Here is a 25,911-nt window from a genome sequence, read left to right as displayed (position 1 = left end):
CTGTAGCTTTAAGAGAAATAGTGAAAAGAGAAGTGACTACAATGAGACTGATTTTTTTTTTTTTTTTTTTAAACATAATTGATTTAACACATGAATGTATGTTGGGTCTTTCCAGGTACTTTTTTTTAGAAAAGTTAGGTCTTTTAACCATGATTGTAACTGTGGAGCTCCTTTAAAAATGCTGCTTTCAGGGGTGCCTGCGTGGCTTAGTTGGTTAGGTGTCGGACTCTTGATTTCAGCTCAGGTCATGCATGATCTCACAGTTTGTGAGTTTGAGCCCCATGCTGGGCTCCACACTGAGCATGGAGCCTGCTTAAGATTCTCTCCCTCCTGCTCCCTGTGCCTGCGTGTTCTCTGTCTCAAAATAAATAAACTTAAAAAAAAAAAAAAAAGGCTTTCAGAAATTACTTAATAGCCTTTTGAATGTATTTAGAGATGCCAAATAGGAATCTTTGAGGGTGTTTAGTTTTAGGAATCAGCCAAAAGTCTTTGTAAGCAAGTTTGGTAAATGGAGCAGGTGATCAAATACCATTTTGGTCTTGATTTATTGTTGGCTATAGATAATGAGACTTACTGTTATCAGTCCCTAAAGGCAGTTGTACAGACGGAATATAAAATGTTTAATGTTGGCAGCACTTTGGAACAGGTCTAGCCTCCTGTGAAACTACTTTTATGGAGCCAGCATTCACTTGAATGCATACATTTGGCACATTGTTAAATAACCAATATCATTGTGTTCTGGTGTCTCTATTTAAATAGCAGAGTATATAATGTTTACTTATTTATTCTTCTACATGTCCTTACTAGCTTCTTGTCTGTTTTTAGGTTAACGAGGTGGTCAACTTCATAGGAGGAATCTCTAAGTGTTTTTTCTATAATAATTTCATGGTTGTGAGTTTTCAGCCTTTGAAAATGAAAAATATTGGGGGAAAAGGGAAGGTTGGTGGAAAATACTTTAAAGTTACATTTTGTAAATTTTACTTTGTGCTTTATTTTTAAATATGCCTTGCTTATCAGGAAGTCCTACAAACAAGCTCTCTACTGCTTCTCAGGCCTCCCAAGGAACAGGTTCCCCTATTCCTAAAATTCATGGAAGCAGTTTTGTAACATCTACTGTCAAGGTAATACTCTTATTGCATTATTACACTTTGCCAGTTTCTAAACACAGTAAGTTCAAGCTCAGCAAGAATTTAAGTAGAATATTCAAGCTAGTAAGAATCTTGAAGACCATCTACTCCAGACTCCCCTACCTTACTCTTGACCTTTTCCTAGTGTAGAAAGTGTTTTCTCAATACTTCCATCAGTTGGACAGTTGGTATCTATTTGAAAACTTACTATGATGAGGAGGCAGCTATTTTGAGAGGGTGGGGAGGGGTCAGTTTTGTTACACATTTTTCCTTATAAAATTTTTCCTTATTCATCTGGCAGTGTACGTCTTTTCTTCCTATATTTGTACCAATAAGGAGTAAATACATTTTTTTTCTAGGTGTCAGCCATGTAGTTACTTGAAAATGATTCTTATCTTTCCACAATTTTTTTCTTTGTCCTCTCCCCCGCCTTCTTCAGAGTAAGAAGGCCTTTAAAATTAGAACTTAAGGTATGCTCTGACTTGTTCATCTAAGAGTGCTAGGTATCTGCTCATTGTTTAGCAAAGATAGTCCCTACTGTTTGGTTATTCAGCTTACTCATCATGGTCCTGGCTGCCTAGAGACTTTGAGGTATAAACTCATGTGTGAGAAAGAACTAAGAATTCAGAGATCATCTCCTATGTGACTAGTGCTAACACAACATTTCTTATATGTAAGCAGTTAATGGTGATGCTGTTGAATAGTTTTCTGGTCCAAGGTGACATTTTTCTGAGTTCAGTGCTGTCTGTGAGCACATGTTACATGAATGCCTAAATTGTAATAATTGCCTTGAAGGCTGTAATTCTCTGTCAGTCTGTTTTTTAATGTTAATCTTTTCGTTACACAGCCAAGCAGTGTTCTTAACTTTGTTACTTGTCCCTAATTTATGGCAAATTGCCTCTGAAATTTACAATTTGTATTTGAGAATTAGAGACAAGTGACAGTAATTTTGAATGTTGACCTTCATTGTTTTTGCATTTAATAACTCTTCAGGTTCTTTTTGTTGTCTTTTAAATACTTATTGAAAAATTTCTGCCTGTGTTGGGTATTTATTTGGAGTAAAGATAAGTTGTGTAAGTACTATTGAAAGGGTATAAATACTAAAACACTCTAACCACCTGTTACATTTATTTATTTAGTGCCTAGACTCTAGGGATAGAAAAGAAATAAAGTACAGTGTCAGTCTTTTTCAGTGGCTTATGACCTGGCAGGGGACTAGACATGTACACCAATGAGTCAGTCAAATGTTAGATAAGACTCTACATTGTTAGATAAGAGTCCACATTGTATCTACATTGTAGATAAGAGTCTACAAATGTTAGATAAGAGTCAAATGTATGATAAGAGTCTTTTCAGCCTGTGAGGGGCACAGATGAGTAGGTTCTTGCCAGGTTATAGCCTTTCCTTGCATTTGGTTTCTAAGACAATATTAAAATGCAAGTGTGGGGGCTTGGAAGACTCCAAAGAGTTTTGAGCTTTTAGTTTTCTTTTGTGTATTGGTTATGTTGCTAGAGGATGTCACAGATTTATATTAAATATAAGTAAGTGACTGGGATATCTGAAATCACTTATTGTATCATAATTGAACAGTGTATATTTTTACATACACAGCAGGAGGATTCTTTGTTTGCATCTATGCCGCCTCTTTGTCCAATTGGGAGTCACCCTAAGGTTCAGAGTCCCAAGCCTATAACTGGAGGACTTGGAGCTTTCACAAAAGTGAGTATTTGTTAGGGCATTATCCCATGAGTTGATATGGTTTTGTTACATAATAATTTTTGTGGCATATTGGAGTTGACGGACACTACCTTACTACACGTTACTTTTTAGTATGCCTTAATTCTTAAGATCTTACTTCTGCAACATGTTTTCATTTATTCAGTAGTGTCCACAGGGCAGCCTTTGGAGTCCAGCAAGACGGTAACTCCAGAGAGCACAAACGTTGTGTGTGTTTGTTTCTTCTGCCATTTGCCACCAAAATCCAGAACAAATGGACTAGGTTGGGTTTGCAGAAATACAGGATCAAATCCAGATCCTACTTGTGGTCCTTTTGATAGTTCTTATGGGCTATATTTAAGCGGGGTTTTTTTGTTTGTTTTGCTTTTGTTTTTGTTTTACTCTTCTGGTGGGGTCAATTTTTACAGAGCTTCATTCATTCATTCATTCCTACAAGCTGAATAGATTCAGATATTAGTGGCTTTTTTCATGGAATGTTTATTCAGTGTCATTATCATGTTTGTTGCCAGGTAATCATCAAACAGGAACCTGGTGAAGCCTCTCATGTGCCTGCAACAGGGGCTGCCAGCCAGTCACCACTCCCTCAGTATGTGACTGTGAAAGGGGGTCACATGATAGCTGTGTCCCCTCAAAAACAGGTCCTAACTGCTGGAGAAGGGACATCCCAGTCACCAAAGATCCAGCCCTCCAAGGTTTGAATTGGGTAGGGATGGGGAGGTCATTATGTAATTGAACATTATTTCCCTAAATAATAGGCAGGTGCTGACAAGATTCAGGTGATAGGATTGCTGATTCCAGGAAAACCTGTAGATGGAAGCCATGTTGGAAAAGCAAGTCAGTCAATGTTAAACCCATCTGCTCTTGCAGTAATCTTTGACAAGAGCAGCGGTGTGTCATGTAGAGGGCCCCAGAACAGTTGAGGAGGCAAAGGGACACTGTCATCTGACAATAAAGGTGATAGACTTCATGTACACAACTTCCCACTTGATTCAAGTGTAAAGGCCACGGGACCAAGGTCTACTGTTTTCTTTATTTCTGGTAGGCAAGTGCTACAGTTTACACCTCTGATGTTCAGGCTGTGTGATCTCTTTACTGACTCTTGACACTTTTTTTTTTTTCCTGATTCTTGACCCTCGAGAGAATTTATTTGTTTTATAATTTGGAGATGTGAGGAATTAATATATCGAGAGAACTATAAAATTGCATGTAGATTCATGTTTTCCTGCATTGGTTGTGCTTATGAGTGCCTGTGTGTGTCCTCTTCTCACACGCTGTCTGTAATTCTCAAACAGCCTTGTAAGGTGGATACTCTGAACCCCATTTTACAAACAAGGAAGCTGTGGCTCTGAGGGGTCAACCAACTTCCTTAAGAGTATATAGCTAACAAGTGACACAGGATTTGAACCTAGGTCTGCTGATTCCATAATCTTCCATTGCAGAGCTAATAAAAATTTGTGAGCCATTGTCTGGAACCTAAACACGCTTTTAGAACATAGCTAAATTAGCTCATTTTGGGGGCAGATACATTGTAAAGCTATCCAGAATATTACATGAAGTGCTTTTCAACTTGAAAGCCAGCCTATCTAGGGATAGATGAATTGCTTTGAGAAGAGTACTTTAAAATAGAAAAATGGTTTTAGATATTTTGGTTAGTTTAGATAGCTACACATGAATTGAGACAAAAATTCATGTTCTAAAATCTGTATGGTTCTAAAATTTATAAGAATCCATTAACCACTTTTCCAAATTTATCTGGTCATGACTCATCTGATGATTAAAATATATAGATACTGACGCTCAGTTGGTTAAGTGTCCAACTTCAGCTCAGGTCATGATCTTGTGGTTTGGGAGTTCAAGTCCTGCATTGGGCTCTGCACTGACGGTGCGGAACCTGCCTGGGATTCTCTCTCCCTCCTTCTCTGCCTCTTTCCTACATGGACATGCATTCTCGCTCTCTCAAAATAAGTAAATAAATTAACTTTAAAACGTATAGATATAGATACTGAGGCCCCCATCAAACTTTCTGAATCAGAATATTCTTAGGGGCCCTAGGAATCTGGATTTTTATTAAGCTATCCTGCTGACTCATGTGATTAGGCAAAATTAGGAACTACCAAGCTATAGCATCATATTTGACTTTGGGGCTTCTCTAGCCAGAATCACGAAGACAGGCACCCCCAACTGCTTCCCAGTGCTCCATTTTTTTGGCCTTAGGGGTAAGCCTTTTGGCAAAGTCCTTTCTGTTACTATTATCTGGGCTTGTTACTCAGACACATTTTACATGTTCTTCAGAATCTAATTTGCTTCACCAAAGTTACATGGAATGTCTGATTTAGGTTTTTGAGTCAATAGTATTGCTGTTTATGCTCAGAAGCTCTGAACAAATTAGTTTCACTTTTTTACACTTTGCAGTTTGCAAATCCACTCCTCTGTGTTGCTGAACAACTGTATTGGCTTTCTTGTCACATTGCCACCTACTTAATGGCAATGCAGAACTAAGAAAAAATGGATGGGTTTGTGCTAGAATGCCCTGAATAGAGTTTAAGGGCACCTGAAAAAGGCATAGAGGAGTGTGAAAGAAATGCGCAAAAGCAGAAGACCATGAGAAAAGACATTTCCTGTTTACCTAGGAAATTTAGTATATGCTTTGGACTCCAGATAAGGAGCTGTCTGCAAGTACAGACTGTCCCTGGTTATTGCTGAAGTGCCTGCCCAGAAAGCAGAAGCTTGAGCAAAATGATACTGTTTTACCTTCCATTCAACTTTGACACAATAGAAATACAGCTTATCTTTTTTCATGAAAGTAGAGAGGTGCTGTTTTAAGGGACAGCTAAGTACTTAGTGGGTTCGTGTGAGAAAGAACCAGTGTGGCATAGTAAAAAGAATGTGAGCTTTGGAGTTAGAGCCTTTTCCAGATCTCAGCCACTCCTTGCTTGTGTGACCTGGGCAGGTTTGTCTTCCTAAACTTTGTTTTTTCATCTAGTAAAAGGGAGTAATACTCTCCTCTGCCTTTCAGAGTTATAGGAGAATTAGAAACCATTGTACATGAAGGACTTAGCACAGAGCGAGCGCTTAATAAATGATAGTAGCTTAAATGACTAAGGACAAATCCTATGTAAATGTGCAGGAGTACCATGTACTTATCATTAAGTACTAAATCATAATTGGCCATACTCTTCAGTGTCTGGAGAGAAAATTGCGTACATAGAATCCTTACTTTCTGGTTGTTAAAGTAAATTCTGACTTGCAAAGGTCTGTACAGAGCACAAACAAAAACACTGAATCAGAGCATGAATCAAAGTGAAATATTTACAACAATATAGAACAAAGGGTGTCTGCTTTGTGACACTAGAGGAAGTTAGGAATGCAGAGAGAAGTGTTGTGAATGGGAAAAGTTCACGTTCTAGGCCAAAGTGTTATATTGTAAAAAAAAAAAAAAAAAAAAAAAAAGAAAGAAAGAAAAACTAATTTGAGGTTATAGTGACCTACTTAAGAGTCTTCCTTATGATGTCTGTAGACAGCTGTGAGTAGGATTTTCCCCAGTAGAATTCCAGACTTCCTCATTCTCTCTTTTTTCAAACAAGATGGGGGGAGTTGGGGGGTGCTAATCTTGCCAGTGGTATGCTCCTAGTGGATAAGCTCTGCTAATCAAAACTGCCCTCCTGTGGCCAACTTGGGATACCACATTTTATTTAGCTCTTGGGAGAGATTACATATGTCATATCCTGGAAATTTTGAAGCCGTTGAGTGAGAATAGAGGTTGATACAGCTGAGAAAAGCAAGTTAAGATGCATGGAGTTTTAGAAAAGAAAATAGGTCCAATCCATATGTTTTCCTTTAAGATTTTTTTGCTTTGTTTGTTGGTTTAGGAACACGAAAATAGGGGCGCCTGGGTGGCTCAGTCGGTTCGGCGGCCGACTTTGGCTCGGGTCATGATCTCACAGCTTGAAGGCATATAGGTTCGAGCCCCATGTTGGGCTCTGTGCTGCCAGCTCAGAGCCTGGAGCCTGCTTCAGATTCTGTGTCTCCCCTCTCTCTCTGCCCCTCCCCTGCTCATGCTCTGTCTTTCTCTCTCTCTCAAAAATAATAAACATTTTAAAAAATTAAAAAAAAAAAAGGAACATGAAAATAGATGATGTGTAATTTAGTTCATGCAGTGAATTACCAAATTTGATATATTCAGGAAATGTGAAGACTCTCGTCTTGGGAAAAAAAAGTTTGACTACTATAAAAGAGAAATACAAAAACCAGAAGCCTAAGTTTTTCTTTCACTCATAAAAGACCAGTAGGCAGTTCTAGTATGTCGCTTCGACAATCATCAAGAATCTAGACACTCATATCTTGTTGCTCTGCCATTCTCAAAATTTGGTTCTCAGGTTGTGGGCTAATAAGATAACCATTTTATCTCATGCCACCATGTTTGCATTTCTGGCCAGCAGGAAGAGAAAAGGAGGTGTAAGGAGGCATAACCCAAAATTTGCACTCATCACTTCTCTTCCTATTCTTTTAGCCAGAAATCAGAAGACCAGCCCTGGGCTGGGAAATATTCTATGTGGCCATGTCCACATAGCTAAAAACCGGGAGCTCTCTTACTATGAGAGAGAAAACAAGAATGGATATTGGGATTCAACTGGCACTTTGTGCCGTATTCCAAAAATGTTTTCCTACGTTAAGAAACTTTTTTTTCCATAAATACACAGAAAAGTTCTTGATTGGGGTGCCTGAGTGGCTCAGTTGGTTGAGCATCTGACTCTTGGTTTCACCTCAGGTTATGATCTCATGGTTTCTGGGTTCAAGCTCTGCTTTGGGCTCTGCGCTGACAATGTGGAACATGTTTGAGATTCTCTCTCTCTGCCCCTCCCCTGCTTGCTCGTGTGCTTGCTCGCTCTCTCTCAAAATAAATAAATAAACTTAAAAAAAAAAAAAAGCTGATTAATAAGAAGAGTTTATACTTCCACATCTGTAGGGGAAGTGACTATGCCCAGCTCTGGCCACAGCGACACTCCATGTTGCCTTCAGAATGAGGCTTATACAGTCAGAGTAGAGAGATCTGGATTGTTTTAACCATGCCAGTATAGCTGGGAGGATTTTTCTTCTCTATTCTAAGTTAACTTGCTTTTCCCCATTGAGTCTTTGAGTCTTTTCTTCTTCCTTTCCATCCTTCCTTTCCATCCTTCCTTTCCATCCTGCCTTAAACTTATATGAAAGTAGAGAGACTTTGGTAATGAATCCTATAATGCCCATTACCCAGTTTCAACAATTATCAACATTTTGCTAATCTTATTTCTCTTTCTAGGATATTTTAAAGCAGATACCACTTGGTATATACTTTAATTTCTGTTTGACTAAATGAGTCTAGGATTTAAGACTAAGGTCCTCTGCCCTAGCCGAATGCTTATCCATTTGGCACTCTGTATCCTTTGCATCTCCATGTAACCTCATAAATTACTGTTCTTCAGTTAATTATAACCAGTGCCATGGAGAGCAGCAGTTATCATTTACTGTGTTCATCATACTGGCTAGGCATTTGATAAACTTATCCTCATTTATGCCTCATGATCTTATCCATATTTTATAAATGAGTTGTCTAAGGCTAAAGCTCACAAACATTAAATAACTTTTCTAGCTACAAACTAGTGGAACAAAACTGGGAGACCAGGTCTGACTGCTTATAAAGTCCCGTACTCTTTGTTCTTTGTTACACGGTGATTTATAACACTTGATTAGGGGACCGTTTTCTTCACATCAGTCATATTGTCCAAGCATGTGGCCAGTGTGTTTTACTGTATTCACATTCTTTGAAAAGAAACCATGTATGATTTATTAATTATTTAACTTAAGAGTTTCATTCATCAGTTGCATGTTTATCATTTATCTTAGGTAATCCTGTTGTTTTTAGTTGAAAAAAGATGCTAAAATTTCAGTAAAATACAATGATATAATCAATACCCATGTATCCTCCACCCCAAATTAACACGTTCATATTTATTTCATCTCATATTTTCTCCTAGTAAAACATGACAGAGTTGAAGTCCACTTTGTTCTTCCCCAGAGCAACACTATCATGAATGTGAATGTGTAGCTTTCGAGTTCATACTTTGTATTGCATAAATCCATAGCCATAAATAACATGTAATGTTGTATATTTTGAAGATTTACGTAAAATATATTTTTATATATATATATTCTGTTTTTCTTCAGCTCCCCTTCCATTCAGGATTTGTACTGTCAGTCTGTTGATGCTGATACATGTAGTTCTAGTGTATGCTATTCCATTGTCTGTCTTATACCACAATTTATCCATTACTCTACCTGTAGACATTAAGTATGTTGCTACATGTTATAGGTATTAAGTTTGTTGACAGTTTTTTTGTAATTATAAATAATGCTATCTTGGACATTATGTTCCCTTGAGCACGTGTCTAAGATTTCTCTAGGATATATTTCTAAAAGTAGAATTGTTACAACATGGAGTATGTGAATTTTCTTTTTTTTTTTTTTAATTTTTTTTTTTTTAATTTTTTTTTTTAACGTTTATTTATTTTTGAGACAGAGAGAGACAGAGCATGAACGGGGGAGGGGCAGAGAGAGAGGGAGACACAGAATCGGAAGCAGGCTCCAGGCTCTGAGCCATCAGCCCAGAGCCCGATGCGGGGCTCGAACTCACGGACCGTGAGATCATGACCTGAGCTGAAGTCGGACGCTTAACCGACTGAGCCACCCAGGCGCCCCTGAATTTTCAATTTTAGTGGATATGCCAGTACCTCTCTGGAGTGGCTGTACAAACTTACTTTTCTTTCATCAGGGAACAGATAGATGTTCCTATTTCCCCAGACCCTTTAGCCACTTCTTGGTGTTATCAGACTTTAAAGTTTTTGACTCCAATCTGATGGGTGAGAAGTGCTTATGCTTTCTCATTTTCACTTTTAGAGAGCAGGTCTTTGGGTATTCTTTTAATCTTGTAAAAGACTCTTTGCAATAGTTCCTGGTGAGAAGTTCTTTTTTATGAAATAAAGAACTGGGAAGTGGAAACCCTGCCCCAATTTACCATTAATTGAATTGTTTCTTGTAATTTAACATCCTCTATTGACTTTGTCTGAAGAGTTCTGTAGTATTTTCTTACTTGAAAGAGTTCACTTTATAATATTTTCAGAACCAGATATTTTCAACTTTCATAATTTGGGTATTGGGTCTTTTAAAAAAATATTCTTGCTTAGACCTTTTAACCAAATGTTGACCTTTAAGGAAATGAAAAATTGGAAGTATTTAGAAAAAGATGACTTTTCTTAAAAATCAGTTGGAAGAAGGGGCACCTGGGTGGCTCAGTTGATTAAGTGTTCGACTTAGGCTCAGGTCATGATGTCATGGTCTGTGAATTTAAGCCCTCCATTGGGCTCTGTGCTGTCATAACTGCTCAGAGCCTGGAGCCTGCTTCAGAGTCTGTGTCTCCCTTTCCCTCTGCCCCTCCTCTGCTTATGCTCTCTCTCAAAAATAAATAAATATTTAAAAAATCTTTTAAAATGTATATTAAAAAGAGTTGGAAGCAAATACATTAAAAATATCAAGAGGTTATTTCTGGGGCATCTGCCTGGCTTAGTTGATAGAACATGCAACTCTTGGTCTTGGGGTGATGATTTTGAGCCCCATGTTGGGGGTAGAGTTTACTTTAAAAATAAATAAAATTGGGGTGCCTGGGTGGCTCAGTTGGTTGAGCGTCCGACTTCGGCTCAGGTCATGATCTCACAGTTCGTGAGTTCGAGCCCCGCATCAGGCTCTGTGCTGACGGCTCGGAGCCTGGAGCCTGCGTCACATTCTGTGTCTCCCTCTATCTCTGCCCCTTCCCTGCTCATGCTGTGTCTCTCTCTATCTCAAAAATAAATAAACATTAAAAAAAATTAAAAATAAAATAAAATTAAATAAATAAATAAATAGAATTTATGGGACGCCTGGGTGGCCCAGTTGGTTAAGCGTCCAACTTTGGTTCAGGTTATGATCTCACAGTTTGTGGATTTGAGCCCCGCATCGGGCTCTGTGCTGTCATAACAGCTCAGAGCCTGGAGCCTGCTTTGGATTCTGTGTCAGCCACTCTCTCTGCCCCTCCCCTGCTCATACTCCATCTCTCTCTGTCTCTCAAAAATAAATAAATGTTAAAAAAAAAATTAATAAAAATAAGTAAAATTTTAAAATCGGTTATATCTGGAAAAGTAGAAATTTTTTCTTTGTATTTTTGTATTTTCTAAGTTTTTTTTAATTAAAAACACATAAAATAAGTTCTAGATAGTAGCTGGGGTTAAGACAAAAACTGTAGCTTTTTATTGTAATACTATCCAAAATGTGAGAAATGTTTTCACATCTATCATAGGTATCATTCCTAGAGGATTAAATTAAAGTCATAGCTAGGACTTTGCTTTGTTCTTTGCTAGAACAGAGTGACTGTTCTGTTCGAAGAGTCCTTGAAAGGACTGAGAAGAAGCACTGCTGGATTCTTCTCTATTTTCAACAGGTCGTTGGGGTGCCAGTTGGGTCCACTTTACCTTCAGCAGTGAAACAGGCTGTAGCAATCAGTGGCGGCCAAATCCTTGTAGCCAAGGCCAGCTCTTCTGTTGCCAAAGCTGTTGGTCCAAAGCAAGTTGTGACCCAAGGAGTTGCCAAAGCAATTGTGAGCGGAGGTGGAGGCACCATTGTTGCTCAGCCGGTGCAAGCCTTAACCAAGGCTCAGGTCACTGCCGCCGGCCCTCAGAAGAGTGGATCCCAGGGTTCAGGTAACTGATACTGTTGCGGGGCCCTTTCAGCAGCAGCTCTTTCTAAACTGTTCTTTGCTAGTGATTTTATTCAGTGTTTGGTTCTAAGAAAACCTGTTGGTTAGTGCTATAAGGAGTATATAAAAATATGTTAATCTTCTTCATGTAACATTTTACGTAGAGATCTGTAAGTAGTTTAAGAGGGGTGTGTGTGTGTGTGTTTTAGCAAGAGTAATAGAAATAGAGGGTTTTTCTTGATAACTGTTTTCTGGTCTGACATAATTTTTGTTTGACCTTATCTCCACTTTGGGTTGTATTCAGACTTAAAATCTTGGGATGGTCATTTATCAGCAGCATTTTGAGATACTGATGTATCATTATATTGTATACCTGAAGCTCATGCTATATGTTAATTGTACTTGAATAAAAAAATTAAATTAAAAAAAGAAAACTTAAAAACTAAATAATAGGGGTGCTTGGCTGGCTCAGTTGGTATAGCATGTGACTCGATCTCGGAGTTGTGAGTTTGAGTCCCACGTTCGGTGTAGAGATTATGTAAAAATAAAATCTTAAAAACCCAAAACTAATTCCAGAACCAACTTTATATATTCAAAATAAAATAGGGGCACCTGGGTGGCTCAGATGGTTACACTACCAACCCTTGATTTTGGCTCAGGTCATGATCTCACAGTTCGTGAGTTCAAGCAGGTTCTGCCCTGACAGTGTGGAGCCTGCTTGGGATTTTCTCTCTTTCTCTCTCTCTCCTTGTCCCTCTCCCTCCCTCCCTCCTGCTCCCTTCTACTCCCTCCCTTCCTCCCTCCCTGTCTCCCTCTCTCTCTCTCTTTCCCTCTTTCCCTGTCCCCCCTTCCCCCCCCAAATAAATACACTTGAAAAAAATATAAAAAATAAATATAAAAGATTCATAAGAAAGAAGAAAAAGAAGGTAGTAGATGTCCAAAATAAAGATTTCAGAGGTGATGAATTGCTGGTGATGACAAAGTCCATTTGTGGCCTTAAAAAAGAGTGCTTGAGATAGATTGGAAGAAATGATCTTGGGAGTTTAGAAAATGAAGTACCTGAGAAGCCAGAGAATTAAACAGGTCATCTGCAGTGCTGTCACTGAGGATGACAGTTGTTGGCATACAGCAAGACTGAGTCAGGAGTCAGTCTTTAGCAAGTGAGGGGAAGTGACTAGGGGTTCAGTAAATGAGAGTAGAAAAGCAAGGGTAAGGTGGTAGAGCCATGCATGATCCTAACAGGAGCCAGCAGGTTTTTCCTCTGGAATGAGGGGTGGTAATGGTCTGAAAGCCAAACTGGAGAGCAAAAAGGCTTCTCTTCTAGTCCTGGCCCTCATACACTGAGGTAAGATTAAAAAAACAAACAAAAAACCAGCTTTTAGCTAAGGGGCTGCAGAAGAAGTCCTATCTTCAGAGGACTTTTAGTGTTTAGTTACACAAAAAGACATTAAGGTTGAAAGAGGTGGAGATTCTAAAGGGTGTAATTGACCACAGCAGGAATTCCTGGGGGCTTGGTGAAAGAGATGGGGGAGGAGGAGGGCCTAAGAAGGTGGACTCAGATCAGGAATGGAGAGCAGTTTGGGGCTGGACTTCCGGGTATGGGTGACAGACCAGAGAGGTTTGCTGAGATGCATATGGTGTAAAGTGGGATTAGTTCTGGCAGTAGTGGAGAGATAATGGCACTCAGTTTTAATATCAGTCCCTGATGTTTTGGGGCAGCTTCTAGGTTCTTGGTTCCCCAAACCTTGCACAGTGAAGTAGTAATGAGAAGGAGGACTAGTCCAGCAGGCTGGAGGAGGCCATGAGAGTCCTTTGCCTCTGGTGACTCACATGGTTCTGTATGCTTCATTTTGTGGGGATTTGGATTCAGAGCATTTGCAGAAGTTTTGATGTGTAAGTCTCCAATTAAGAATCTCATTTAAAGGTTTACAGCCCTGTGCATCGAGAAGTAAATTCTAAGGGATAAGCGAAAGCTCTTTGACATAGGTAAGACTGAATTATAGTTTCATAGTATGTGTGCCAGTTGTTAACTGTGGCATTTTCTTAGTTCTTAGAAAGTGAGAGAGATAAGAAGTCTAGTTTCAAATCAGTAGATTCATTCATCACTAGCAATTGATTGGAGGGGCTTTAAACAATTGGGAGGAAATATACATTCATCCATAAATAAGGTGATTATTTCATTGATTGTCTAAACTATAGTACTGGTAAGAGTAAAAAGAGTTACTATTTTTTTCTTAATTTTTTTTTTTTAACGTTTATTTATTTTTGAGACAGGGAGAGACAGAGCATGAACGGGGGAGGGTCAGAGAGAGAGGGAGACACAGAATCTGAAACAGGCTCCAGACTCAGCTGTCAGCACAGAGCCCGACGCGGGGCTCAAACTCACGGACCGCGAGATCATGACCTGAGCCAAAGTCGGAGGCTTAACTGACTGAGCCACCCAGGCGCCCCAAGAATTACTGTTAATAATCATTGGGACACAGGTATAAACTGGAACTGTTCTGGGCAAACTGGGACATATGGTCACCCTATTTATGTACAAATATTCCTTTCTAGTTTACAGCAAGCTCTTCTAGTATATAGATTATTTTTTAGGTAGCAAGATATTTAAGACTGTCCACCTTGTGTATTTAAGAAAACTGTAGAGTTTACTGTGTATGTTTTTCAGTAAGTATCTTACTACGTTGTTTTAATTTTAGAGATAGCATTGACCTCAGTTCAAATTTATCATAACTGTTTTTCCTCTTTTTTTTTTTTTCCTTTTCCCCTTTACCATTTTAGTAATGGCAACATTACAGCTACCAGCCACTAATCTGGCCAACTTGGCAAATTTGCCTCCTGGCACCAAACTCTACCTTACAACGAACAGCAAGAACCCTTCAGGAAAAGGAAAACTGCTGCTGATCCCTCAAGGAGCCATCCTACGAGCTACCAACAATGCTAGTTAGTCCATCATTAAATCTTTGGTTCTTGGGCCTCTGGGTATGTTCATTTCACCCACCCAGGGGCAGCTCTTACCTGTTTCAGGAAGTATTTCCATAGCTCTGTATGATGGTAGTATTTGCCCACATGGATTTAAAACATGCATATAATTTAACTAGAAGTAGGCTTAAACGATCGTAGTCCTAGGAGGTGATACTGTTATTTTGCATTTATCTACTCAGAGTTTGGGATCAGATACAAAATACATTGGAGAGGTATGGCTACTGAAGGTGTGTTGAGAGAGACCTGTCCATGTGAACTGTAAACAAAAAAGAGTTCTTCCTTTTCAGTGATATCTAGAAATGTGACACCTGTGGAGAAGTTAGCTGAGAGCCTATATTTATTTTGGAGGGGATAGGAATAGGAGTGGAATCAAGTGTGTCTGCCTGCCATTATTTAGATGTGCATGTTAAGTTTGCTAGGTTTGGAGATGGAAAGAGAAATAGAGAGTCAGCCTTAGTGTACAAGCCTTAAAACCCCAAGGAAATTAGGTGGTTTATCTAGATTGACAAACTTTTGTTTTGACATACAGAGAAAACAATTTGGTGTTGGAAAGGAAAGCGTAAAGGGAATTATTTCCCTCTCAATCAGAAGTAAAATTGGTATAACCTCACACCGGTCAGAGTGACTAACGTGAACAAATCAGGAGACTATAGATGCTGGCGAGGATGTGGAAAAACGGGAACCCTCTTGCACTGTTGGTGGGAATGCACACTGGTGCAGCTGCTCTGGAAAACAGTGTGGAGGTTCCTCAAAAAATTAAAAAGAGAACTACCCTGTGACCCAGCAATAGCACTGCTGGGAATTTACCCAAGGGATACGGGAGTGCTGATGCATAGGGGCACTTGTACCCCAATGTTTATAGCAGCACTTTCAACAGTAGCTAAATTATGGAAAGAGCCTAAATGTCCATCAACTGATGAATGGATAAAGAAGATGTGGTTTATATATACAACGGAATACTACTTGGCAACGAGAAAGAATAAAATCATGCCATTTGCAGCATTGTGGATAGAACTGGAGGGTATTATGCTAAGTGAAATAAGTCAGAGAAAGATATCATATGTTTTCGCTCATATGTGGATCTTGAGAAACTTAACAGAAGACCATGGAGGAAGGGAAGGGGAAAAAAATAGTTAACAAACAAGGAGGGAGACAAACCATAAGAGACTCTTAAATACAGAGAACAAACTGAGGGTTGATGGTGCAAGGGAAGAGGGGAAAGTGGGTGATGGGCATTGAAGAGGGTCCTTGTTGGGATGAGCACTGGGTGTTGTATGTAAGCCAGTTTGACAAATTATGTTAAATAAGATTTAAAAGCACCCCCCCTCCCCAAGTATAATTGGTATAATAGGTTCACTAAAAATTAGCCACTCTTGCCAAAATGTAGTGTGTGAGCTAGTCGCCATTTTGTTTACTAACTATAATGGGTGATTTCTGCTCTCTCACCCTGGCATTTTTTCCTCCTACTTAAGCTGTAGTATATAAAAGATATGTAAGAAAAGGACAATGTGAGTATTCCACAAGTCACCCAGAGAGCTATTTAGGTTTTAGTTTGTATATATTATGTCACCAAGTGGGAAGTAAAAAAAATTCAAAGGCTTTAAAGTAGAATTTTAAAAGGAAAAAAAAAAATGGGGCCCTGAAGTCATTATAAATGTGAAGAAAAACAGTTTTTTCTGGGGCAGAGGGCAACAGAAAAGGTACTGTAAAATTACACTAAATTCCAGCAGTTTCACTGAAATCAAATGAGATGCCAGAATGTTTATAAGCACTTCTCTGAGCACATTCCAGTCAGCACTTGGTTAAAAATGTCACTATCACACTCTTTCTTGATGTCCCACACTAAGTCAAAACTCTTGTTAAAGTTAAGTTCTTCATTGTACCGAGAGCTGAACTAGTCAACTGTCCTTCAGTTGGAAGTAGATCAGTCTTCAGTTCTAGGATGTTCTTCTCACTCTTGTCACAGAATAGATACATTACAGAAAAGAAAGGAGAAAATAGAAAAGGGAAGGAATGTCGCTGTAAGGGAAACATCCCTCTGGGCTCATCTATCTTTCTGTTAAGCCTCTTAATACCTTTTCTGATGTTGCTGTCATTTCATTGTATTTTCAGACCTCCAGTCTGGCTCAGCTGCGGGCAGTGGTGGTGGCGGAGGCAGCGGTGGCAGCGGCAGTGGCAGCGGAGGTGGAGGAGGAGGAACAGGAGGAACTCAGAGCCCTGCAGGCCCTGGAGGGATATCCCAGCACCTGACTTACACATCTTATATCCTAAAGCAAACGCCTCAGGTCTGATCGTTTGTGACTGGTGTCTTTTAAATCCTTTGGTTCCTTAATAACTGCCTTTAATTGTAGTGGATTTATCTTTACATCTCTGGGATCAGGAGTCAATACTAACATTTTAGCTATGTTATGAATCTATATTATTTTGGGCTTGTTTTATGTTGAGACAAGAGGTCCTAGACATTCAGAAAGACTTAAGTAACTTTCCCAAGATGTCTCTGCTAAGCCAATGATAGAATTTGGATTTAAACCCAGATCTTTCTGACTCAAAGAAAGATTTTTCCTATGCTTTTGCCTTCCAAATCCATGAGTTAGTGAGTAGTGTTCATGTGCAGTTGAAAATTTTCTTTTGGAAGGGAGTAACCAAAGAGGTACTATCAAGTTAAGGTATTTGGAGTTAGGTTGGATTCATGATTAGGAACAAGTTTCTACTTTCTTTCCCCTCATTGCTAAAGTCTTGACTCCTCTTTAAGAATTTTTGTTCTCAATGTTCTTCCTAAGGATGGATAGTTATGAATCTTGAAAATTAAATCCAGATTTAAAGACTCGGTTGTAAAACTTGAGTTTTTAAGCAGCCTGCTGCACAGCTACTGTGCAGAGTTCTAAAAGTGGGGAGAGCTTTTGGGAGGGACCCTGAGAGCAGAGCTGTTCCTTACAATTATTTTGGCTGAGTTGGAGAATTCAAGGGGGGCATTGTAGCTTGTAACATGGGACCTTGTGATTTAAAGGGTCAGGACAAGTCATTTGAACTTAATAATTACTGAGTAGGTCTTTATTTGTTTCTAGGGCACATTTTTAGTTGGTCAGCCATCACCCCAGACATCTGGAAAACAGCTGACTACTGGGTCAGTGGTCCAAGGAACACTGGGAGTCAGCACATCTTCTGCACAAGGGCAACAAACATTAAAAGTCATCTCTGGACAAAAAACCACTTTGTTTACCCAGGTAAATAAACACATACCCCAAATACAAGGTGGTTATGGCATTTATTAAAACTTTTACAGCTTATCCTTTTCCACAAAGAAATTAAGGTTGCCCAAGAAAATGAATAGTAAGGGGCGCCTGAGTGGCTCAATCAGTTAGGCATCTGACTTTGGCTCAGGTCATGATCTCCCGCTTGTGGGTTTGAGCCCCATGTCGGGCTCTGTGCTGACAGCTCAGATCCTAGAGCCTGCTTTGGATTCTGTGTCTCTCTTTCTCTCTCTGCCCCTCCCTTGCTTGCACTCTGTCTCTCTCTGTCTCTCTCAAAAAATAAACATTAAGAAAAAAAAAAGAAAATGATAATAAAACAGTATAGAAAAATAAGAATAAAATCTTGAAATTTGGGAAAATACAAGTAGAATGAGAAGATAGGGCCAGAGTTATTAGATATGCAAACAGCTATGTCCTATATAATTAATAAAATTTGCCAAAGCAAATCAGAAGCATGATCAGTTATAAAATTCAGTTTGTGAGAGGCAAAACAATACCTACATATTTCCTTAGAAGAAACAGGTTTTCTTGATACTTCATTCTAAAATGTCTCTGGAGGAACTTCGTGTGGGAGATTCTGAATAGTGTAGTAGGTGATGCCATCCACAGTATCCATGTACAGTTGATCCTTGCACAACAGGGGGTGGGTCAGGGGTGCCAACCTCTCTCACAGTGGAGAATCCTCATATGACTTTTGACTCCCCCCAAACTTAACTATTAATAGCCTTACCAATAACATAGTTGACTAGCACACATTTTGTATGTCATATGTATTATATATTGTATTCTTACAGTAAGCTAGAGAAAAAATGTTACTAAGAAGATCATAAGAGGGCACCTGGTGGCTCTGTTGGTGGAGCGTGTGTTCTTGATCTTGTGGTCATGCGTTCAAGCCCCATGTTGAGAGGTAGAGATTACTTAAAAAACATTAAAAAAAATTTTTTTAAGTGTTAAACCAGCCCTGCATTCCTGGAATAAGCCCCACTTGTTTGTGACATGTTATCCTCTTTTAATGTATTGCTGGGTTTCATTTGATAAAATTTTGTTTAGAGTTTTTGTAAGGGTTATTGGTCAGTGGTTTTCTTTGTAATTCCTGTCTGGTTTTGATATCACATAAGTGAATGAGAAACTTTTCCCTCTTAAAAACAAAAAACAAAAACTTTTCTCTCGTTCACTTTTTGTGTAAAAAATTTTATGTAGAATTGGTATTATTTTTTTCTTTAACTAGAATATACCAGTGAAGCCATAATGACCTCAAGTTTTCCTGATTGGGAAGGTTTTTAACTACAATTTCAATTTATTTAGTAGATACAGAACTATTCAGGTTATTTGTTTTACCTTGAGGAAGGTTTGGTAGGTTATATCTGTAAAAAAGGAATTTTTTCTCCATCATATATTTTTCATATTAGTACTGTTTCATTTCTTTGAGTACTAATTTCCCTTTGGTCAGATGCACTTAGTATTTTAAACAGATATGAGGCCCTAAAATTCTTCAGGCAGTTCTTTAAAATCTTAGCTTATTTCTTCCTACCTGCTTATGTTGCAGCTAGTGGAGTGACTTTCTTCCTGTTCTACCACTGCAGAACAATTACTGTTGCTTTTTTTCTTTTTTTAAGTATATTTATTTGGGGGGGTGGTGAGAATGAGTGGGGGAGGGGCAGAAAGAGAATCCCAAGCAGATTCCATGCTATCAGCACAGAGCCTGACGTGGGGCTCAATCTCACAAACTGTGAATTGATGACCTGAGCCAAAGTCAAGAGTCGAGCTTAACTGGCTGAGCCACCCAGGCGCACCTGTTGCTTTTTTAATAAGGTATTATTTACATAAAATAATGCATAGACCATATGTGTACTGCTCAATGAGTGTTGACCAGTGTACAAACTCATGCAAGCACTATCCCAGTCAAGTTACAAAACATTTGTCACTCTAAAACATACCCTCTTTTTTTTTTTTTTTTTTTTTTTTTTTAAATGAACTATACTATTATGAACATTCTTGTATAGATGTTTTGTACTGTAAAATAGCTAGGTCCTAGGGTAAGTATATGTTAATAAGAAAGTTATAAGGTGGCGCCTGGGTGGCTCAGTCGGTTAATTGTCCGACTTCAGCTCAGGTCATGATCTCGCAGTCTGTGAGTTCGAGCCCTGAGTCAGGCTGTGTGCTGGCAGCTCGGAACCTGGAGCCTGCTTCGGATTCTGTGTCTCCGTCTCTCTCTGCCCCTCCCCTACTCACACTCTGACTCTCTCAAAAATAAATAAAACATTAAAATTTTTTTAAAAAATAAGAAAGTTTATAAGAAACTGACAAATGGTTTGCAGAGTGGTTGTACCATTTGACTCTCCCATAAGTAATGTGAGAGAGTTACAGTTGCTGTTCATTCTCACCAATATGGGAGACTGTCATCCTTTTTAATTTTAGCCATTTTTGTATGGCTAAGATTTTTGTATGTATCAGGCTCCAATGGCTACTACTTCTGCATTCTAATCATGGCGCTTCCAGTTACTAACTGTATGACCCTGGTAAAATTACTGAGCTTAAGTTCTTCATCTGTAAAATGGGACTAAAATCTACCCTATAAAGTTTATGAAAAGATTCATTGACATAAAATACATGAAAGTGTTTTTGCCATTACTGACACACAGTTCTAGGGACTGATAAATGGTATCTGTTTGTGGGGTGTATTAATTTTGGGCAGTAAGCAGTCATTTAGGCCACGGGTCAGTGAACTGTGCCCAAGGCTTCCTATTTTTATGAATAATATTTTACTGGAACACAGCCACACCCGTGTAACAGTAGAGTTGAGGAGTTGAAACAAGGACCATATGGCCTTCAGTGCTATAAATGCTTAATGCCATTTACAGGAAACGTTTGCTGAGCCTTAATTTAACCCACTAAAACTATAATTTGTTAATGGTACTACATTTGTTGAGCAATAATAAAATGCTAAGGTACTAGCCTAGAGCACTTAACTTACCCATTTAAATCTGGCCCATATTGTTTAGATTTTCATGTTTAAAGATTACACATATATTTAAGAGCATTTTAGACTCCATTATTTTGATAACAAATGACCTAGTATCTTTGAAGTCACTATTGCCAAATAGTGACTTGTAAGCGCATTCATTCACTTGTTCTACATTAGAGGTAAAGGAACATTTGTATGTAAAATGTCATAAACTTGAGTGTTTATTGGAAAGGTGCACAAACACCTCCTCTGTTTTTGATTAGCAAGACTTTCTTGGATGTGCTTTAATTCTTGGGGCCTGTGTATGTAAGGAATAAATTATGCCTATAAACCAAGGCAACATTATTACTTCAACTGATTTTGTTTCTGCAGGCAGCCCCTGGGGGACAGGCATCACTAATGAAAATATCTGATAGCACACTGAAGTCTGTACCAGCCACTTCACAACTCTCAAAGCCTGGAACCACAATGCTGAGAGTGGCAGGAGGGGTTATCACAACCGCCACTTCCCCAGCTGTGACCCTCTCAGCAAACGGTCCTGCACAGCCGGTGAGAATTAGCACAACAGTAGAAAACCATAATGAAACATAAAAGTATTAAGGTATTTAGCAGGTATGTCAGTGGGCCATATTCTATTTAAAAAAAAAAAAAAAAAATTGGAGTGGGGTGCGCCTGGGTGGCTCAGTTGGTTAAGCATCTGACTTCGGCTCAGGTCCGGATCTCATGGTTTGTGGGTTCCAGCCCCATGTCGAGCTCTGTGCTGACAGCTCAGAGCCTGCAGCCTGCTTCAGATTCTGTGTCTCCTCCTCTCTCTGCTCCTCCTCTGTCTCTCAATAATAAATAAATGTTAAAAAAAATTTTTTTTTAATTGGAGGGGCACCTGGGTGGCTCAGTCGGTTAAGTGTCCAACTCTTGATTGTAGCTCAGGGCATGATCTCGGGGTTCATGAGATCAAGCCCCATGTTGGGCTCTGTGCTGACAGTGCCTGCTTGGGATTCTCTCTCCCTCTCTCTCTCCTCCTGCCCTCCTCATCTCTCTCTCAAACTTTAAAAAAAATTAAAAATTAAAAAAATTAAAAATCAATAAAAAAATTGAAATATAATTCATATGCTATAAAATTTACCATTTTAAAGCATACAGTTCTGTGGTTTTTATTATATTCTCAAGGTTTTGCAACCATCACCACTTTCTATTTTAGAACATTTTTTTAACATTCCTAAAAGAAACTCCATACCCAATAGCAGTCCCTCCTACCCCAGTACTAGGCAACTACTCTTCATGTCTGGCTTCTTTCTCTTAACAGTATTTTCAAGGTTCATCCAGGTTGTAGCATGTATCAGTATTTTTTTATACCTGAATAGTCGATATCCAGTTTTATGGCCATACCACATTTTGTTTACACATTTATTTATTTTTTAATTGTTTATTTATTTTTGAGAGACAGAAAGAGAGTGTGAGCAGGGGAGGGGCCGTGAGAGAGGGAAACACAGAATCTGAAGCAGGCTCCAGGCTCCAAGCTGTCAGCACAGAGCCTGATGTGGGGCTCGAACTCACCAACTGTGAGATCATGACCTGAACTAAAGTCAGATGCTTAACTGACTGAGCCGCCCAGGCGCCCCTTGTTTATGTATTTATTAGTTGAAGGACATTTGGGTGGTTTCTACCTTTTACTTATAATCAGTAATGCTACTGTGAACATTTATGTTCAAGTTTTTGTGTAATGATAGGTTTTTGGTTTTTCTGGCTAATTGTAGGAAGGAAATGCTGGATCATATCATAAACTGTGTTTAACACTATGAGAAGCTGCCAGTTTTCTCAGGCAGCTACACCATTTTAGACTCCTACCAGCAATGTATGAGGGCTCCCGTTTTTCTACATCCTTGTTGACACTTGTTCTTTTCCTTTTTTTGTTGTTGTATCCATTCTAGTGGGTGTGAAATGGTAATCATTGTGGCTTTGAGTTGCATTTCTCTGATAGCTAATGATAGCATCTTTTAATGTACTTATTGTCCATTTGTGTATCTTCTTTGGAGAAATGTCTATTCAGATTCTTTGCCATTATTATTCTAGATACAAGTCTCTTACCAGATTTACAAAAATTTTCTACCACTCTGTGGTCCATCTTACCACTTCCTTGATGATACTCTGTGAACCACAAAACTTTTTAATTTTGATAAAGTCCAGTGTATTTCTTTTATTGCTTATGCTTTTGGTATCATAGCTAAGAAACTATTGCCAAATCCAAAATCATAAAATTTAAGCCAACATTTTCATCTAAGAGTTTTATAATTTTAGCTCATGTATAGGTCTTTGATCCATTTGGAGTTAATCTTTATATGGTGTGAGGTAAGGGCCAAACTTCATTCTTTTGCATGTAGACAGTCAATTGGCCTACCAACATTTAAAGTCTGTTTCCCTTTTGAATTGTCTTGGCACCCCAGGGACTTTTTTTGAAGCTGATTTTGCTTGCTTTTTAAGGTTCATCTCCTACAACTACTACCTCTCATGCCTGTTATCACTCTACTTTGCATGTAGTCCCATGAACATAACCATGTTCTTTCATGCCTCTCTTTCTACCTACTATCTTCTGCTAAGAAACATTCATTTCCCCCTTTTCCTGTCTTGAATCTTGAAGATCCCCCTAAAGTGCCATTTTTGTACATGAAGCTTTTCCCAATACTCTCCTCTCCCCATCCCTAGGCAGAAATAGTAATTTTCCTCTCTGTTTTTTTTAAAGCATACTTATTTATTCTGAGAGAGAGAGAGCATGGGCAAGGGAGGAGCAGAGAGAGAGGGAGAGAGAATCCCAAGCAGGTTCCATACTATCAGCGCAGAGCCCAATGCAGGACTTGCTCTCACGAACCATGAGATCATGCATGACTTGAGCCAAAATCAAGAGTTGGACTCTTAACCAACTGAGCCACCCAGCATCTCTTTTCCTCTCAGTTTTAATGGTGCCTTGTACCTATGCCTACTATACCATTCGTCAGTCAACCTGTTTTCCTTGAGGGCTTTTCTCTCTGGGCTTTAGGATTTAACACTGTGCTTGCCATGAAGTAGATGTTGGTTGAATGAATGTGACAAACATTATAGTGAGTTTTTAATAACGCTCATTTTATTCCACTTTTATATTCTGAGATTATGTCCTCCTTTATTTGGTATTGAAATATCCTTTTGTAAAGTGATGTAGTAGGTGGTGAGGTTTTTTTTTTTGTTTTGTTTTTTGTTTTTTAATGTGATAACACAGTGATGCCTCCTTGTTTTATAATTTTTTAACTTTGCCTGGTCTGTGAAATCTTTAAAAGTTTAGGAAACACTAAACTAGAGAGGTGCTCTTTTTAAATGCATGGTATTTAATAGGTAGGTAATACAATAGCTAATAGATAACATGTATTGAGTATGCTATCTGCCAGTTACTGTTCTGAGTAAGTTACATTGCTTTCTTCTTAATTTCTATTATTTTCCGCCCTTTGTGTGAGCAGTCAGAAGGAGCAGTTCCCAGTTCATCATCTGCTGTAGGCCCTGTGATGAAAACTTCTGGGCAGCAGCCAGTGTGTGTGAGCCAGGCCCCCGTGGGAACCTGCAAGCCTGCTGCTCCCTCTGTCATCAGTGCCACGTCCCTGGTGCCCACACCAAACACAATCTCTGGAAAAGCCACCGTATCAGGTCAGTTGTATCATAATATTTTTTCTCTCTCCCTTCTTTGCGCTAGAATATTTTGGTCTTAAGCAGTATTTTGTATAAGTTAAAAAAAATTAACCCAGCAACATTTTCCACATAGCTGCTTTTCAGATAATTTATTTTTCTTTAAAATCTACACAAATGGGGCGCCTGAGTGGCTCATTCAGTTAAGCATTAGACTCTTGATCTCAGCTCAGGTCTTGATCTTAGGGTCGTGAGTTCAATCCCACATTGGGCTCCACACTGGGCATGAAGCCTACTTAAAAAACATAATAATAATAATAAAATAAAATCTACATGTGGATTTTTAAGTCTGAGCTGGTTTCATGGATTGAATAATAATTTTTAAGTGATATAATAAAACTTTAGCCATCTGGAACTCTGGAGTATTTTAGCTGCTTTCATAATGTAATTTTGTGGAGAACTGAGAGTTTACTCTCCTTAAAGTAACATTATCTTTTTTTTGTTTCATCATCAGTTTTGAATGGAACATGTTATAAAACATTATCCATACTCTTTGCTTTCATAAACAAAGTATATAAATTACCCTTGATGACTCCAAGTCACGATTTTTAACATTAGTTATTATACTGGGTAGTGTTAGAGTGATGTGTATGAGGCCTGGTAAGGTGTATATTTTTTGTGCCAGCACTAAATGGTCCCAGAAGAGTGTGTCTTTTACTTCTTTGGTTAACTTGCAGCATAAATCCTGGAGCCAGGTTGCCTTAGTTAAAATAACTTGCTTCATTTTCCTTGGCTGAAAATCAGGTTGATAATAATACCTACCTCATACAGTTGAGAGAATGAAATGAGTTAATATGTAAATGGTTAGAATGCTGTCTGACATGTAGTAGCTGTTATATAAATAATGGCCACTATTAGCGTGTTTAATGTTGTGTAGTCCACATTCCTTTTAATTTTAAGATCTGAAAAGCTGTGAAAACCAAAGGTGTTTTTTTGTTTCTTTGTTTGCATAAGTAATTTTAGTGTGAAATCTGACCTTCATTGACAGGCTATTTGTACGACTTAAAATGAAAATTTGTGTTTTGCCACAAAAATACTAAGGTGCTTGGATGACACTGTGTGGCCCCACATGCCAGGGGACTGATATAATATATAGCATTGCTTCTCAAACTTGAAAGATCAGTTTTTCTGCTTGTTTTTCTACAGACAGATACTTCTGTAAAATACTGTAAGAACGTCAGCAGGGGTGCGTGGGTGACATTAGTTAAGCGTCCAACTCTTGGTTTCAGCTCAGGTCATGATCTTGCAGTTTTGTGGGTTTGAGACCCACATTGGGCTCTGAGCTGGCAGAACAGAGCTTGCTTGGGATTCTCTCTCTTTCCTCCTCTGTCTGCCCCTCCCTCCACTTGCGCTGTCTCTCTCTCTTTCTCTCTCTCTCTCTCT

The 25,911-nt window shown here is 38.8% G+C and overlaps 1 protein-coding gene across 2 annotated transcripts in view; it reads left to right on the top strand.

Moving 5' to 3' along the window:
- Positions 1 to 25,911, top strand: part of YEATS2 (YEATS domain containing 2) — a 112,165-nt gene that overhangs the window by 62,782 nt on the left and 23,472 nt on the right. For both annotated transcript variants that reach the window (XM_042998891.1, XM_042998892.1), the window contains exons 13-21: positions 1,018 to 1,121; positions 2,739 to 2,846; positions 3,374 to 3,556; positions 11,368 to 11,626; positions 14,404 to 14,565; positions 16,720 to 16,892; positions 17,673 to 17,831; positions 21,196 to 21,372; positions 24,306 to 24,489. In XM_042998891.1, the coding sequence (XP_042854825.1) occupies positions 1,018 to 1,121; positions 2,739 to 2,846; positions 3,374 to 3,556; positions 11,368 to 11,626; positions 14,404 to 14,565; positions 16,720 to 16,892; positions 17,673 to 17,831; positions 21,196 to 21,372; positions 24,306 to 24,489 (1,509 nt within the window). The remainder of the gene's footprint in view (positions 1 to 1,017; positions 1,122 to 2,738; positions 2,847 to 3,373; positions 3,557 to 11,367; positions 11,627 to 14,403; positions 14,566 to 16,719; positions 16,893 to 17,672; positions 17,832 to 21,195; positions 21,373 to 24,305; positions 24,490 to 25,911) is intronic.

Source organism: Panthera tigris, chromosome C2, assembly GCF_018350195.1.
Source record: "Panthera tigris isolate Pti1 chromosome C2, P.tigris_Pti1_mat1.1, whole genome shotgun sequence".
Lineage (NCBI taxonomy): Eukaryota > Metazoa > Chordata > Mammalia > Carnivora > Felidae > Panthera > Panthera tigris.
The sequence above is the reverse complement of the archived record's forward strand: the minus strand, read 5'-3'. Positions and strand labels throughout refer to the sequence as shown.